General features: G+C 31.2%; 1 protein-coding gene across 6 annotated transcripts in view; it reads right to left on the bottom strand.

Annotated features, from left to right (window-relative positions):
* The window catches only part of LOC125075711, a 57923-nt gene extending 39874 nt beyond the window's left edge, over window positions 1-18049 (bottom strand). For 5 of the 6 annotated variants that reach the window (XM_047687422.1, XM_047687425.1, XM_047687423.1 and 2 more), the window contains exons 1-2: window positions 9657-9812; window positions 3438-3907 (exon numbers count right to left, since the gene is read on the bottom strand). In XM_047687422.1, the coding sequence (XP_047543378.1) occupies window positions 3438-3754 (317 nt within the window). In that variant the 5' untranslated portion in view covers window positions 3755-3907; window positions 9657-9812. Of the gene's footprint in view, window positions 1-3437; window positions 3908-9656; window positions 9813-15412; window positions 15704-17885 lie in introns of those variants that run through there. The other variant, XM_047687439.1, reaches the window with a different exon arrangement.
* Window positions 18050-18273: the final 224 nt, after the last annotated feature.

Here is an 18273-nt window from a genome sequence, read left to right as displayed (position 1 = left end):
ATAATATGTTCCCGGTTGTCGGGTTCACCAGATTAACACTAGGTTTCTTGTGCTAATCTAGTTAATCAAAATACTTAGAACAAAATATTGCTTAAATTATTTTCTCGATGTCATTTAACATTTATTTCTTCAAACAATATATGTAAAAATAACTTTAGAACACAGATTAAATGGATTGTAAAGTGAAATACAATAAAAACTGTAAAAGGCTTTTTAAAAACAACATAACATAATTCAGTACACCATCTTATACAATATACCAATAGCAATTTTCTTATTATTTTATATATATACTAAGTAAATAAGCAACAGTACGTTAATATTTATCTACATATATAAAAGTAAATAATAATCACTAGCTTGTTTATATAGTAGACTCAAGTTTACTTGAGTTCGTGAGAATTAATAACTTCCGGGGTATGTAATGATCACGACTCTTTTAACTAAGATTCAGGTGACATGGCATCTTCATAAAATGTTAAATTAGGATAAATGTATGTACATATTAACGATCCCACTAATAAATGTCGTATAGCGAGTGAGTTATATAATGTATATGAAAATCAAATTGGAAAAACCCTAAGATTATAATCTATCTCGCGAGATTGTAAACTGTCAAAAGATTGCGAACCTTAACATACTGCTTACAATTTAATATTATTATTAATATCGAAATGAATTTCAGTTCAATTATAAAAACTCTCATGAAAGGACAAGTTAATAAATTATAAACTATCTAAATTGTATAGGTTACATTATAAGTTGAATCACCTTTTATATTTTTTGGTCAGTTTACAATCTCGCAAGATAGATTATAATATAACGGTATTTATAATTTTACGTTACATACCGAGTTCTCTTATTCGGTCTTCTTAAATTTGACTTTCGGAAGAACATAAAGACTTCTTTTGCATAACAATACAACTGCTATACACCGTTTGTTAGAGATAGAATATATTTTTTAATTGCAATTCAGTTATTAAGAGTCAAATGAAAAAACTATGAACTGAAACAAAAACTTTGCAATTTTATAGTAATAATTAACATTTTTAATTAAAAGTCGATTCATTATGTATCTACAAATAATACGTAAATGACGTAATTTCTAATTGAATTACGAATATTGAATTTGTTTTATTAAAAAAAATTAAATAGACATAAATCAATGTACTTTATAAGTTGATACTTCACCTATTCATATGCTTGGGTCAAAACATGATAGAATTGAAATTTGGAACAAAAATTTCGCTGCTGGTGACAGTACAATCTACATGGTTTACTAAATTATATTCGTTTTGGTACAAAAATAATAAAATAATATATTAAATTTAGTTAATTTAACTAAAATAAAAAACAAAACATAAAATTATATTTATAAATTTTATGTATACCGCAAAAGCAATACCAATGTCGGAAAAGAGCAAAGACTAGAAACAAGCGTGCGACCCAGGCTGGCGAGCGTCTACAAAAATATACCATGACATCATGGTGTGCGAGGGAGATCAACTCTTCCCTCCCACTCGCACACAGCACGCTTATTATAAATACACTAGCGAGTGCATTTACTCCATTCGCGTTCAATTAAGAACGTTCGATTCCGCGATTCGGACGTTCACAGGAGATAAGAGAAAGTCCTAAGCATACCATAATGCCGACATAAGGCCCCTCGTCGATTACTTTCGACACGAAACATTTACATAACGGTAAAATTAAAATTGGTTTCCGATGAATTATACGAATGTATAATGCATTCTTTATCATTAAAATAAATTGCGTTACCTTAAAAAACTATTTTCTTTACAAGTGTTCGGCGACGTAAATTAAAAAAATATAACTCTTAATATAAAAATAAAATTGTTAAATAGTCAACTAAAATTTCAATAATTTTATATTGATTCTGTACGAATACTACACTCTTCTTTCAACCACTAGCACATAATTCAATTCATATATTTGTATCGGTAGTTAAATACAGTACTAAGAGTCAGAGGATCATCAAGCGAACTTGCTCATTTATGAAATGTGAATAAATTCTATATACGAAAAGAAAATCGAACGGTACATTCCAATCCTTATGTATAAAAATAACGAAATGCGTTTCGCTCGCCACAGAAACTGAATAAGCACTCCTGTCATAATTACTAGGAACAATTAAACAAAAGTTTTTAAGTGTGCATTAATTTAATTACAAATAAAAACACAAAATTTATGCACAATAAAGTCCGTTATTGTCTTACTAAGAAGGCATCTATGACAACACATGATTACGCATATATGAGTACGTATGGTACATATAAGGCAAAAACCTATAATGTCAGTTTGATGCCAAAAGGTCGTGACTAAGTGCGAAGCTTTTGGATCTGACGTCATACAATGTTGTTGACCCAAGTAGGTACGAAGCAATCAGCAATGGTCACATTCCTTTTCTTTCTATCAGAACGTTCGAAGGTGTAAATGAGAAAACAAATTTCGATTTTTATCAAATATAGTGCAATGTCAAGACAAAATCGATGACTTCAGTACCCTTATATTAATAATTACTATTTTAGGATTTGTCATTGGACGTTATTAGTTTAAGATAATTTTATCTATCGAATCGGTTGGTGTCACCGAAATAAAACTCTTGGTTTCAAAATGTGTACCTGATAAAATTGAATGCGCATTGAATCAACAAAAGCGGCGGCTACGTAATTAGCGACATCACCTCCGCCCCGTGGTGTAAACAAGCCATGATGTCATGTTCATGTTGTTGACCCAACCGCTATGTGAGCCGACATTCGTTTTTTGAATACATTTTACGAGATGAACACTTATAACATACAAATAACCTTTATTAATAAGAAAATCATAATAATACCATTTTATATAATTATTTTTAATGTTCGACAAAAAGTCTAAAATGTTTTAGTTTAACGAAATTACATTAATTAGTTCCGACGTTTCATAATTATGAATTTAGATTTATAAACTTTTTACGATTATTTTTACCCCGAAATGTCTAAACCGTAATTTATGTAATCGCAAAACATGAAATTAATGGCAATATAGAAAACTAACTGCACTGAATCGCGCCAACAAAATTGATAGTTTTTTAAGTACAGCTAATAAATTGATCTGAAACGATGCAAAATGACTTCCCACAAATACAGCAAACGAATTAGATATTAAAATCTTAGTGTTATTATTTATATATATATTATCTTATTGTAATATTTTTTTCACTGCACCTTTTAAAATAAATGTAATTTATTTTATTATTTAAATTTTAGGAAAGTGCCAAAAAGATATATTGGGCTAGCAACACCGTTATGTGGGAAGTAGGAGATGGGTTAACGGAACGGATTCAAGCGAATTGACACTTGTATGACGTTCTAGATACTAATTAAAAAGTTAAAATAATAAAAGTATTTTTTAATGTAACATAATAACACACTTACCTCGCCAATGTACTCTTCAACTTAACTACGCCATTTGCTGTACTAGTCGTTTGGGAGACAATTTCACGTTGAACAGTTTCGGCTTGTTTCAGCGTCGATGCTTGAGGTAATTCACACATGAGAGGTTCCATTCTACAGGGAATGGATGCCCTCTTCGGGGGACTTGTCCGCGGGTATGTGTGATGTCGGGAAGAACTAGCAGATTGTTCGCTGCATCTTGACTTCGGTAGCGTCCTAGCGCACAAAACTGTGGCTGCATTCTTTAAATGCGTACGAAATCTATTATTACTTTGGGTGCTCAATATTGCACCCTCCATTTTTTAGCACTTTTAGGAATCACTTCACTTAGTGTATGTTCGTATCCATTGTTTCTATTTTCACTGCACTTGTCCAAAGTATTTATATTATAAAGCACTATTCATTTTAAACAATAGTTTTTATTATTTTATGCAAACAAACTCGATTATGTGCTGCAAAAAAAATGAAATAATAAGCATTGCTAAATATTGTTATAAATAAAAAAACCGAGAATGAATTTGCAAAAACTGATAAAATCGTAATGGTGCTATATAATTACATTTACTATATATATATATATATTTATTACGTAATATAATAAATTCAATTATTTAACTTCGTTTTCTAAATAATATTTTATCTGTAGTCTACTTAACAGGTCGCTCGACTGCATTGCAGTAATAGTCGATTTGACAATGAACAGTGTGATTTGCAGCACTGCCTCTAATCTAGAACGGGTATGTACTCTTATAGATCCGCCAGTTGATTTAACTAATTGTAAGATCTACATTACATAAGGATGGAGCTAATCTTGGACGACTTATACAAAATTGGTAAGGCAGGTATTAGTTTTAAATATTTCATTTAGATTTGCGGAAGGCTTTTAGGACACGGGCGAAGCGGTCAGCAGAGGTGCGGTGGGGGCAAAGCGTAGGCGCGCTGACATCACCGTCGAAGCCGCTCTTACATCAGCGGCTGGCAGCTGCCTCCCACCGCCTGACGCCTGCGCGCCCGCGCCCCTTCTGCCACTAAGACACATCGTGACAGAAGGCTGGCGTTGAACGAACGCCAAAACCTTCGATTTTCTTTTAAAATAATATTGATAATATTTTTTATTAGCCAAAGTACGTAATAAGAAAATTGAACACATGAATTTATTTAGATAACTCATTAAGTCATAGTACCTGTTACTTTGAAATAATCCATATGTCAATATGCACAGCGTAACACAATGATCGTAGTTAGAGAAACAAAGGTTATAGACGAACTTGTAAGTGCAACAAAACAATTTATCACCGCCCACGTCCATTCAAACGACAATGCGAGATCATTGTCGACACATTCTGTTCGGGAACGGTCAATAAAGATATTATTATAGATCCGCAGTCTCTTTATTTGATTTAGTTATCAGTTTTATTATCAGCAATAACGAAGAGAACGATTACAGTTTATTTTTATATCGCAATCGTTATAAATAAATAATTTATGATTTCATTTAAAACATGTATTTTTACTAGCAGTCTACTAGCTTGAATTCTCAATACAATATAGTATTGTATTGTAACCCGTTCTGCATTAAAATTAAAACTGTTAATATTTATATCACTTACAGATACAAACATTTAACATTCAATACATAATTATAGCAGTCTGATAATCGTTGCTAGTGATCAGGACCACAATATTAGCAGTTATTTAATGAGCACAACTAAACGCAGCTTAGAAACCGGTACCAAGAGATCAAGGACGAATATCGCCCACAGTACATCTGTAATTATGCCTACCAGTTACTCGATTTCATGTCAGTTAACTCATAATTGTCCTAATTGGTTTCCTTTAATAATATAACGACCGCTTCTGTACGCGGCCTATTTCTTACTTAGTGACATCACACATGGAGAAGTCACATAAATGGTTCTTAATAGTATCATTAGTAGCAACTAGCGAGTTAAAAAATATATAATTTTAACCTTAAATTGATAATCATATTTTAGTTAGATTGTACGCTATAATCACAATAACTACCAAATTTAAATTATTACTTTTGAGTTAAAAAGCCCGTTTATTGAGCAGGACTACATCTTTTCACTACGACCATAAGGAGCGGTTACCAATATGATAGATAATTTACCAATATTAGAAGCATATATATAATACAATATTTTTTTTATTGCACGAACAATTTTGAAGTACAATAAACAGCGTATCTATTTTAATGAAAAACCACTATAAGCTGCCAAATTGTGAAGTTTAACGATTTTAATAGTATATCGAACGAAACAAAGGTAAATTGTGACGAAAAGAGGAGTGTCCTATATTTCTCACGACAATGATATTAAACTGATTTATCAATCACAGAGCGGCGGATGCTCCGCGGTGTCGGTGGCCGACGCGTCCGTGGGCGGAGGGTCCCAGTTTCACCACTGAATGTAGATAATATAAATATTAAACCACTGATAAATCTTAACACTGAAGTCATGTGTATATTTTATTATGTCGTAATCAAAACAAGAAAAGTTAAGGCTGTCTATGATTATTATATTTTAAAATCTGACTGATGTAATAATGTGTGAATAATATATAGTAATAATAATAGTAATGTTTACATGGGACTTTTCAAAGTGGTCAATTTTTATTTATAACTTTTTGGATACACTTATGTCAGTAGTCAATTATAATAACAAAAAAATATTTTCAGAATTATTCTAAGTACCCCAATATATGATCAAAAGCGTTGTTTTGCTTCCGTTGATATTTTTATGTTTAGAAATCGTTATTAGGTACTACCTATTTTAAAACAAAATGAACGCAGACAAAGCCGCGAATCACAGGTAGTAAATAATAAGACAAATGAATTGACATGTCACATCTCACATGTCACACACTCGATATGCAAAACTATGGAAAAACTTTTTATCAATATTTTCTCGGAACGTTTATCTAGATCCAGCCGCATCTTGCGATTAGTTAAAGGTCGTGAACGAGGATATGGTAATCGAAGTCGTGCATCCATGTACTTACATAACAAACATATCTTTGTTTCGATCGGCATATTGAAAATTTGAATTAAGTAAATCTAATTGCAAATTAATTTATATAGGTACGTTAAATCGAGTGTCGAGCAATAAAATATGTGCGGTTCGGATTAGCGTATCAAGGATTCATTCATTTATATTTTATTATTATAAGGAGAAGTGACAATTACAGTGTGATGGTTTCTTAAGATGCGTTCAAATCAAATATAGAATTTAATGGTGAAATAGTTTGGAAATTTAATTTAGATGTTAATGATGAGGACTTAATATATACATTTTTGTTTTAATTTAGGAGTGACGCATATTTAACCCAGCATAGTCATATCGTTGGCAGTATAATATTTGGCACAAGGTTTTTATTTATTTTGAGAATCAGGCCTAAAATAAAAATAAAAAAAAAACATCTTTCAAATTGCGTCGATACTTAGAAAGTTTTTTAACTGTTGCAAAGTAACAAGTCCACGACAAAAAAAAACAATTGCTAACGGTAACTTCGACTGGTCATGCAACTAACATAAGATCATCGCTGTTTAAAAACCGTTGAGTAAATAACCCGAGCAATTTTGAAAGTACGCATCTCAAGGTATGTGATAATTTGAGACCTATTCACAAAAGATGCGAGAACTCAAATGTCCGTTAGTGAATAATAGATAGAGGCCAACGGTTTAGACGTATCGATTGTACTCTCATCTCGAACGAGTTCAAGACATCCTGGCACCAGTGTGCTCGCTAGATATACGTATCCTGTTGAAGACATGATGGTAATAGTCGTTTACTATTGTATATTTTGTGTGAACTCATTAACCTCACTTTTTATAGACCTTATTTAAATATCTTTTGATATCTATGATGACTATGATGAAAGATAAAAATACACTTCAATAAACTTAACTTATAAAGTAAAGTTTTGACATATCATGATATTAGTTATAGTATTATTGCCAATGTTCACCAAATAAGACCTTATTAATGTTCTACCTATTCGTGCCTACAATGACATCATCAGCTACATCTCGAAAGAAATATACTATACATAGTATAATATCTTTATTATATTTATCATATGATATCTATCAAATATCGTATAGGGAAAAACCAAATAAATCGTAGTCACACTCACTTATATACTCTTATCGTATATATAGCTACAAAAATATTACTATTAAACTTAAAAATAATCTACTGTCAACATCTTAACAAAAATCTATCACATGTAGAAAAAAAAAAGATATAATAATTTAGAATTCAGAATTAATGTTACCTACTGCCCTCTCATCGACCCCGGAAATAACTAAGAATTTATTGTATCAGATTAAATTCCCACAATAACAAATGTCTTATGTTAACCACACAAGTTAAGACTGTGACATTGCTTGTTGACATCCTGGTTGTTTTAATTAAAAGTTATCATTCATTTGATTTTACTCTCTCGAAATTAACTAATATTTATATAGGATTAGGTACTTTACGATGTCGTGATATCTTAATGAGCGATCTGGAACTTTATCAAGAACTTAGTTTATAAATGAATTGCTGTTTATGTTATTTTTACGAAATGAATAACTCTCTTTCATGTTACAGGCTTATAAAATCCATTGGGTTATAATATCATTTGACCTCGTCGGATTTATTAAATTTTTAAAACTAAATTATTAAACACATTTCTTAAACATATTATATTAATAGCATAATTTAAAACTAAACCTCGTAGACTGGAATTGATGTAAAATAAATATAATATTAAGATATGCTAAGATATAAATTTATCTGAAGAAAATATTTTAGTTCTCTGACACGTTTATCTAATTTAAAAAATATTGTGTATATTTGTATATTGATATGTGGATGTTTAAAGGCTGTTATAAAAAAAAATGAATATAAATCATACAATAATGTTGTCGAGTGTTCGTAATGTCAAGAATAAATACAAAAGCTATAATTATAGATAGTTTGTGTGCACTCTGATTATCTTTATGTAAATAATTGATAAAAAGGTATTACCTATTTGGTTTCTTTTTGGTTATTTCTGTTAGAAATTTCATTCCGATTCGGTGGTAGCTTTCCTTTTAATATAATGCTCGATAACGATTCAATATAACATGCTAATGACCTACAAGAAGATTTTGATGTGCTTGTGGATATACTGATGGTAACATGTAATACTTTAGTCACATATCACACCAATACAAATTAATTTATATGTCATATATATTTTATATAAGTACAACTCCACGGTATTTGTACACAATAAGATATCAATAATCCTATTGAATTCAATATCATCGTCAGTTTTTACGTTTGATGTAACTTTGGTTTAGTTTTCAAGCAAACGAGTTAAAATAAATACTGGAGGGAGATACAGCAAACAACCTTGAAGTATCTTTCAACATTAGCATAACCGCTGTAATGTCTAAAAAAACAATTTCGATCGTAAAATTATTACATGATCATTTTATGCTGTATGTATGTATAGGTATGTATAGGTATATTAGTTGAGCAGTTAATCGAAAGCAAATACATAGTTATCAAATATTAAAACTTTAGAACCAGTGTAACTAACAGACAGACAGGCATGACCGTACTTGAACCTTAGAAATGCTAGAATCCTCAAAGTATACTTTATGTAATATTTATTTCGCTGTCGTCGGAAAATTTTTGCTTAGTTGCCAGGTAACGTAACTCACAGCGGATACTATTAATTCATCTTCTCTCTCTAATCAATCTCTGAATAACACGACCGTGATAAACGTATGACGAAAAATTGTAGAACGCAACAAACAAGTGCTTAACTTAGAATTAGAATCGTTTCAATTCTAAATTATAACGTTACATTCAAAATATTTTAATTATGTTTTCGATACAATAACGACACGATTGCATAGGAATGTAAAGGAAACTAGACTATGAATAATATAATAAATGTAATTTAACCTTATAGGAATCAAACGAGTTGAAATGATTTAATAAGAACAGGAATTTTATAGGAAATAGCCGTCGACTATTATACATGTAAACTTACATTACGTCCTTAAAATGTCAATTACATATATAGCACGACACGATTTTACGATTTACATATCCCTCCTCGATACTCGATAACGTTCGGAGAAGACGCAAAGGGTCCACGCCAACCACGCGATATCGGTATAACTTGAATTTTAGTCACCTGTTTAAAATTTAGTGGCAACCTTCCATTGCTAACACCATGATCGTATAGTTCACACAACGTCACTGTAAATAAACGGACGTGGTTGTTAAATTAGCATTTCTATTATTACTGTTAGGCGGACTGTACCACGCTGCGGCGGCGGTCGCGCAGCACTGATGACTGACGAACGATAGCGCGTGCTCGACCCTATACCTCCTACCTCGACATCTCTGACGAAACAGAGAAACGCTACATTATCGTTCGTTCTAAGCCGAATTTACTTACAGAAATTGTGAACTTATTCACGACAAGTCAACTTGGTACGAGGCGCACAATATTGGCTTGACACTGATAACAGGTACATAATATACCTCCTCGTTTCACTCGTAAGTACACAGATGTACATATGACGGGTAAACAAACGCGTACAAATTAAAGTATTGTGTAGGAGGACAGTTCATGATATATTTACAACTGATCTCGGTTTTACTTTGAGAACATAATATTATAATAATATATTTCGAAGCATTTATACAAACCTGTATTAATATAAAAGAGACGCAAAGGTAGCTACATAACGCCAGTCACGTACAATTCGGAGGAGGTTCAGCATAGTTTTAAATTAGTATTATTACTAAGAAGGCAGGTTTATTCCAATAAATGTCAAAGACCTTACGGTGATAGGAAAGGTCTTAACGCACCTCCACGTATTAAACGATTAAATATCTAAAAATAACTTTTTAATTCTTACATAATGCCACAAGAAAAATTTTAATCGTTTTTATACTATACATAGTTACATGCTTTTATTTTGAATTATTTGTTTATTAAATAGAATAAAGCACGGTTCCGTATATTTTTTATAAAATGAAAGTAAATTTTTATTATATAAAATATTTTTTTATTTTGAACGTTTCCATATTTTGTAAATGTTTAATTACGATTTATATTTTATCACTTAAAAAAAATCCCTAAAGTGTTATGATAAAAAATACACAGGGACTTTTTTGAAAGAAATATGTTAATCACATTTGTATGTATAATGTTTATTTTAACTACGTGTCCTTTAATCAAATTGCTCTAGTTTTGAGACCTCATAGAGTACGAAGCTTTTATATGTTATGATTTTATATTAAATATCCAATACAAAAATATCTAACAGATCATTTAAGCGACTTGCTCTGATAAAATAATATATTATAATATTATAAATCCCGCTTCAAGATACAGAAAGATAATGCGCGTTCATCGTCCAAAACGTTCAATACATCGCGTGAGGCTAGTTTTCGACTTGGAACAATGACCAAAATAAAGTTGATTGCGGGGAGCTCGCTGCGATATTTTGGCAAGTCGGTCTGTGCGAGTCGCGGGCGCCCGATGATGGCATCGCCGTGGAGGATCGTGACGTCACCGCGCATTTTCCAAACGTGGCCGCCAGACGAAAATAGTCCCCGCCCCACCACAGGCCCCTTACACCGTCACCGACAAAATTAGCGAGCGGAGTCGGCCCGAAGCGGACAGCCTTCGTAGTCAGATGTTTGACAACCATCCACTTGCATATCCGACACTTTTTAGTTTATACTTAGCCTTGAACATTGGCACAAAACCTATTTACTACCGTACTTAAAAAATATGTATGCAAAAAAACTACGCAAAATTATTCAACAAGGGAACGGACTGTTGTCTCGGAACGCTGACCTAGTTCTGTATTTTCTTAGTACCTACTGTAATATTTACTATTTTCAAACTTTTTTTCCACTACTTTATTAGTTTATTGTATTTACATATATATTTTTAATAACAAGTGTCAGCAAATTTAAATAAAATCAAAGCTATTCAAATTATTTTTGTTGTGTTTTGTGTAAATAAAATGTATTAGCAATGTATATAAATTTCGTGTTAGCTAAGCTTCTTGCCAGTTCTTCTCAATTTAAGATTACTTGTAAAAACTTAACTTACTCTGAATAAAAATGAATGGATTTTGATATTTTGTTAACATTTGTTAACAGGTACATCATGAAAAATTAAGATATATTTCTAAGAAACTTTCACATTTCTGATGACTGATGAGCATACCTAACTCAAACCTAGAAACTCAGGGAGGTAAAGTGCCACCTTATGGTCGGTGTTCAATTAATAATCACTGGATGAACACTAGTTGACATAAAAGTCCTGTCATCTTAGTAGATTCACCTCGGAATTCGAGATACCCAGCTATAAACGAAGGTCACAAAATCGATGTTTTGTTCTTTATCAAGGGCTGCCGCGTACACCTTTTTTCGCGTACACATTTCTAAGTTTAAGGGTATAAAAGTTTACAAGTTTTTACAAGTTTATAGCTGGATATCTCGAATTCCGTGATGGGTACTTACTTATTTTGCCTAAGATGACTGGACTATTAATGAAATTTGACAAATATCATTCAGAGCCACACTATGAGGTTTTGCTGAGCCGAGATGGTCATTTTTTAGCATGCATCTTGACCGATACTTGCATGTTCAATCCTAAACAAGCACCGCTAAATTATCATGTACTTAATTTCCGTTTATAATTCATCTCATGTTTGGCGGTAAATGAAAACATCGTGGGGAAACTGCATGTGTCTAATTTTATTAAAAATGAATCCACATGTGTATCCACCAACCTGAATAGGATCAGTGTAGTGAAATAACCTCATAACCTTCTCAGAGGAGGCCTTAACCCAGCAGTGTTACATTTACAGGCATTTACTTTACGAAGTTTTGTGGTTATAATGTCTCAATATGAGCACAATCCAGAGAACATTTTTAAGAAGTTAGGGTTAAGTTAGCAACCCTTACATCTCTATCCCATTAAATTGTATATTTTACTAATAAATAATCATCAGATATTCTACCGCCAAACAGCAGTACTAAGTATTTTTGTGAGTTGGTGAGTGAGGCAGTGTGACTACAGGTACAAGGGACATAATATCTTAGTTCCCAATGTTGGTCGCACATTGGCGATGCAAGGAATTAATATCTTACAACGCCATTGTCTTAGGGCGGTGTTCAACACTTACTATCAGTGGCCACGTGATCGTCCGTCTAACTATACCATAAAAAAAAGTAAAAAGTTGTATTTAATTATCCAACTTCAAATGTTTAAGTGTTACGTTTTAGAATACTTTTATATTAATAGTAGGAATGTAAATGAACAAATCGATAATATAAGATCTTGGCATTGTTATATACATATATGTAAGGTGCTGTTCATTGCATTGCCAATTACTCTTCATACCGAAATACAGGAATGCACAGCACCGTTATTAGACGGTAGTAAAACTAGTATTGAGCAAGTTTTACTTTGAGAGACGCACACTGGACTCTTACTAATAACTAAATTATCGAATAATTATTGTCACATCCTAAACATTAACTTTACAAGACACCAGATATGTTTAACCAGTTTTGGTCTATCCAAGAAATATATTAAATCGTAGTAAAGTTATTAAGACTTTTTGAATCTTACGTTATGAAACCCTTAGGCATGTGAGTGATTTAAAAAAAATTAAAGACATTGAAGGAAACGCGAGGATGAACTTAATTACAGCAACTTCTTAACGGAATGAAACGAAGTCTTCAAAGAGCTGTAGCGAGATGGTCGTGTTCTTTGGCTGTTTTTTCCATAAATTAAAAAATAAATTCCCAAGATCAAATCGTATCACACACTATCAGAATAACGTCATTATCAATGATTTTTTTTTTATTTGATTTTGCACAAAGCAAAACAGCTACGCGGAATATTTAGTTTAACATGCACTAATAACAATGGTCGTGAAGCTAATGTGTCCATTAAAACCATTTTGGCCTTTTATTAGTTGTTTATCCTTCATTCGTTTGTTTTTGTCAATGATTGGTAATTAATTAAAGGCGCAAAAAGCGAATCGAAACGTCAAAACGATCACTCACGATAAAATGTTATCGACCTTGACTCCTGACAGCTCACACCAGATGCTACTTTCCGGAAGTCCATATTTGTCGATGACAAAAACTTGATTTAAACAACTCCGCCATGCCGATGTCAAATAACTATAGTTAGGTAGGTATATACTTTATCCGATAAATAATAATAGTCATTGTTGTTTTAACTTTCAATTTAAATATGAATATGTATACGATTCTATTCTATTTCATATTTTTAATAAAGAATAATATTCCTAGTAAAATATTCGTTTTCAACAATTTCAAATGGGAATACTTTATCATTGCTGTAACTAAAACGAGGACAAATAATACATATAGCGCTAGGCCCAGATAAGATAGCGAATTTGTAAGCAGTTTGTATTTCAGTATGTTTTACAATATTCAGCGTTCACGAAAGCGTCTTGCAAGACCATTCATTGCTGAAAACGCGTGCGACATTCAATCGGTTCCGAGAAATCCGTCCGTGTTTCCTGGAAGCGCTACTATTGGCGCACACACGTTTAAATCGTGTACGTACAAGCACACCGTCGCCCACGGCCCTGATAACACACAGCCGTGACGAGACGTATCGGTACTCTCATTAACGAACTCATATTGCGTGCCCGGCTCGGTTTACATGTAATCAAACAATTGCTCTACAGAAGTTATGATGATACAGTTAAAGACACGACTAGAGGAATGGAACAAAGATTAAATCGCGTTTACGCACTACACACTGTCTTATTGCTGTGTATTACTGGCGACATTACCGTGAATATAATACATATGGGATGTTTTTTATCCCAAAAATATAATGGTAATTGTTATAGATGATACAGTTAATTAATGTGTGTCTCTTAAAGCATATTGTGGTAGACACAATATCATGTAAAACATGGATTTGTGATATTGCTCTTTTACTCTTCCAGAAACTTCTCCACCGATTCATGAGGAAGAGTGTTACGAATCGGCATAATATAAACGTATAATAAATATCACTTGAATACTATTTCGGCTGGTATTCACGTTATATTTTACGCTTGACATAATTTAATTTAAACACAATTAATTACATACTATTTACGCAATAAATTGTAAATCATATCAAATGTTATGTAACAACCAAATTACGAATTTTAAACGATTTGACGATGTTCCAAAGTTGATAGTGTACGTACTAAGTTACTTTAAGTAAATTATTAAAGCGCATGGACGATTAAACATGCTGTCTTTTCCTTTCAAAGTGTCAATTTAACTATGACAGAAAAGAAAAGTCAACGTTAAAGTAAAAATCGGCAAACAACGGCTATAGATAATAATTAAGGCCGTAAATTATAATTTACGGTAATAGATGAGAATTTACCATCAAGTACTTAAATATTACAAAGGCAAAATTATTAAACCATAAGTCACAGAAAAACGAAACTTAGCGAAAACATTCGTTAATGTATGTATTTATAATGTGTCGAAATTGTGATTTTAAGAGGATCTGTACTGTACGGTTTTCAACTTTATCCTTTTTCTTTTTAACTCAACGCGTTCGAAACTATTCGTTTTAGTGTAAGTATTTAAATAAGAAGAAACTTTAACTATTTTTTTTTTATTTATTATTATGAAAATCGCTTTAATCGCAGTAATTTATTTATGCACATTTTTTTCATTCATTATATTATAGAGAAGTAGTTAGATTTTTTTCGGTTTAACTACTTTAGCTAATTATTTAATTAGAACTTACTTATTTTATGAAATTATAACATACAGTAAAGCTCCGAGAAAATAAAAACTAATGTCCCCGTCCTATTTTTATGTATTATCAATTTAGTAAGTCAATAATTTGATTAGGAGACTCACTTGGTGAGGCTGGAGGTAGCTTCGTAGCCCGTGGCGGCGGCGGCCCGGCGCTCCGCAGCCGCGTCCACCATGCCTCTGCATCACCGCGTGCATCACTGACTGATCACCACCACCGCACCTCCACTACCACACTCACACGCACATACATTACATTATAAACAACCCTGCGACCGTTCGATACCTGATCTAAGAACTCGATATTCGTATAAAATGTCAGTTTTCAACACCTATGGATTGCAATCGCACAGACTTGTGGTTTTCTGTCATTAGAACGAAGAAACCCGTTTGTACCTGTAACAAGGAAATTGCTTTAGAAGCGTCGATTTAGGTGTAGCACAAATTGTTTTAAATTTACGATAAATATCCTTTAGTATTGAATTGTTTATTTGAATTACTATATATACAATTAATTATAATTAGAGAGCCAGAATATTAACTACGATTCATATCATATTTAGTTGTAATTATTTGTATTGAAAATTACATTTAATTTGACACAACGGTAACTTAAAATTCATTGACCTTAAAAATCATTTTTTGATTAATTTTATCAATGCTGTATAATATACTATTATTCCTAAACCCGCTTACTGTTCTTTATATATATTAAAGAAAAAAAAATCGACTTTATCAGTGTTCTTTTTTAAAAACAATAGGTCGGTTCAATTATAAAATTAAATTTCACCGAATATGACTTTTTTGATAAAATCTTTATTTACCTGACGCATTTGTACCAGCTTTTTATTATTAAATTAATTAAATCAACCGATTTAAATCCTCTTTGGGAAATTCGACGCAATTTTGAGTAATTACAAAATGAAAATAGCGAAGCGTGCGATTGCTGCGATTGATTTTGATTTTCAAATCTAAAAAAAATCGAAATTCAACCTTATTTGAGTAATTCTTTCTGCGGGTGATTTTTGTAATTAAAGGTTTACCGAGTGTCCGGTAATCCAGACGGAGAAAAGTTTTTAGTTTTGTCCAGGTGAAAAATTAAAAAAGGGGCTATTATAATCGTTCGTTATTATTTAAAAACTTAACGAAATAGGTGCATTTTAATGTGTCAATTTTTTTCGTGTTTTAATCAATTTTTAATATTTTCAAAATTATTACTACTTAAGTATTCGTTTTTGCTTCTAATTTTAAAAATATTTTTGGCAATGCTCGGCCGTGTCCGGTTTTTTTAAAGCACGTGTGGTAACTATCTTAATTATAGTTTAGTTATAAATATTAAAAAATAACAATGTTTCAGTACATGTTTTTACACTACATAATTGTATCTTAATTTTATTTTTAAACAGTTTTATCCAACTAATAGATCAGAAATTTTACTGCTGGCGACAATAATTCCAGTAAATATTTTTTGTTTGTCTGATATTCTTTTACAGACATTTGTTTTTAAGGACATAAGTTATACAATGAATAAATAGTAAAAATCTTTTTTTTTTATTATATATTGGTGATTAAATTCTACAGATTAATAAAATAATAAGATCAATTCTACATTTTTTCTATATAATAAAAAGAAAAATAGTATAAAATACATTAAGTAATAATAAACTACTATAGAATAAATCAAATAAACATAGTAATAATAGTAATAATGCCAAAAAATCATTAAATTATACACAAAAAAAACTATTTAATAAAATTTAAAACATAATAATTATAAGATGTATTTTTAAATACATATTATATAATATTAAAGAAAATATTTTTAGGCAATTTTATAATATGTTTGTGATTCGATATTATATTCTAGTGAGGCGATTATATAAACTAAAATAATTTATATTAAATATATGGTACCTTTAAGTAAATATTTTTTTATTATATTGCTTCAAAAAAAAAATATACCTAGGTACTCTGTCCATTTCATACACCTAACCTACAAATTTATGGATAGTATTTAAGACATTTTAAGACTATAAATAAAAAAATTTAGGAAATAGGACTATACTGTAATACCTTAGTTCCTGCTAAGTAAACGAACAAAATTTTATGAAATAAAATCGATTTGATTTCATCTCAATTTAAATGTTTGTTAAAATAATAATATTGATTCGATCTTCTATTAAGAAGTTACTAACTGATAATTCGGTGCTTACATTAAACTTTTATAACAAAGGCACTTGGTATAATAATGTGTATTTAAAATACATTTATATTCTGTTAAATCTTTGCACTGACGTTTATATTTCAATAAATAGTAGTATTTAGTGCAGGCGATTTATTGAATCATTTTATGTCGGTATTTTTAAATTTACTAAGTATGTATATGAAAATCTTAAGCGTGTACTAATTTAAGATTAAAATATATATGCCATTTACTACGCACTACGATATTAACGAAATCTCTGTCTCACTAATCATAGCAAATGGCAATCGCAATGATGTTCACAACAGAATATTGTACTATACCTACAGTATTATGAGATCATCGATACAGCAAATAAATTTAAATATGACTCACCCGTTTATATACTAGCTACAGAAAGACCGTGTAGGTTATCATTATCACAGTACATACAACACACACGTCATAGATAGCACACATTACAATATTATTCAAGAGGTCAGAGACTTAAATGTAATAATGCTATTGTTATAATGCAAAGACATTCTCTTAAATAAAAGAGATTACTCGAAAGACAAAATATAAATAAATCTTAACGTTTCATGAGACAGGAATAGAGAGAAACAACAAAAAATATAGCCATGTTCCAATTTCTGTATTGAATTTCTCTAAATCATACAACTACTGCCATCTATGAACTTTTTAAAGAAACTCTTCAATCCATATCCGTACATTCATATCCAACCAGATGTGTTTAGTGCGCAATTTGGTAATTTTCTCAATG

This window comes from Vanessa atalanta, chromosome 2 (genome assembly GCF_905147765.1).
Source record: "Vanessa atalanta chromosome 2, ilVanAtal1.2, whole genome shotgun sequence".
Classification (NCBI taxonomy): domain Eukaryota; kingdom Metazoa; phylum Arthropoda; class Insecta; order Lepidoptera; family Nymphalidae; genus Vanessa; species Vanessa atalanta.
Note: the sequence above shows the minus strand (reverse complement) of the source record. Positions and strands in the feature narration are given on the sequence as shown.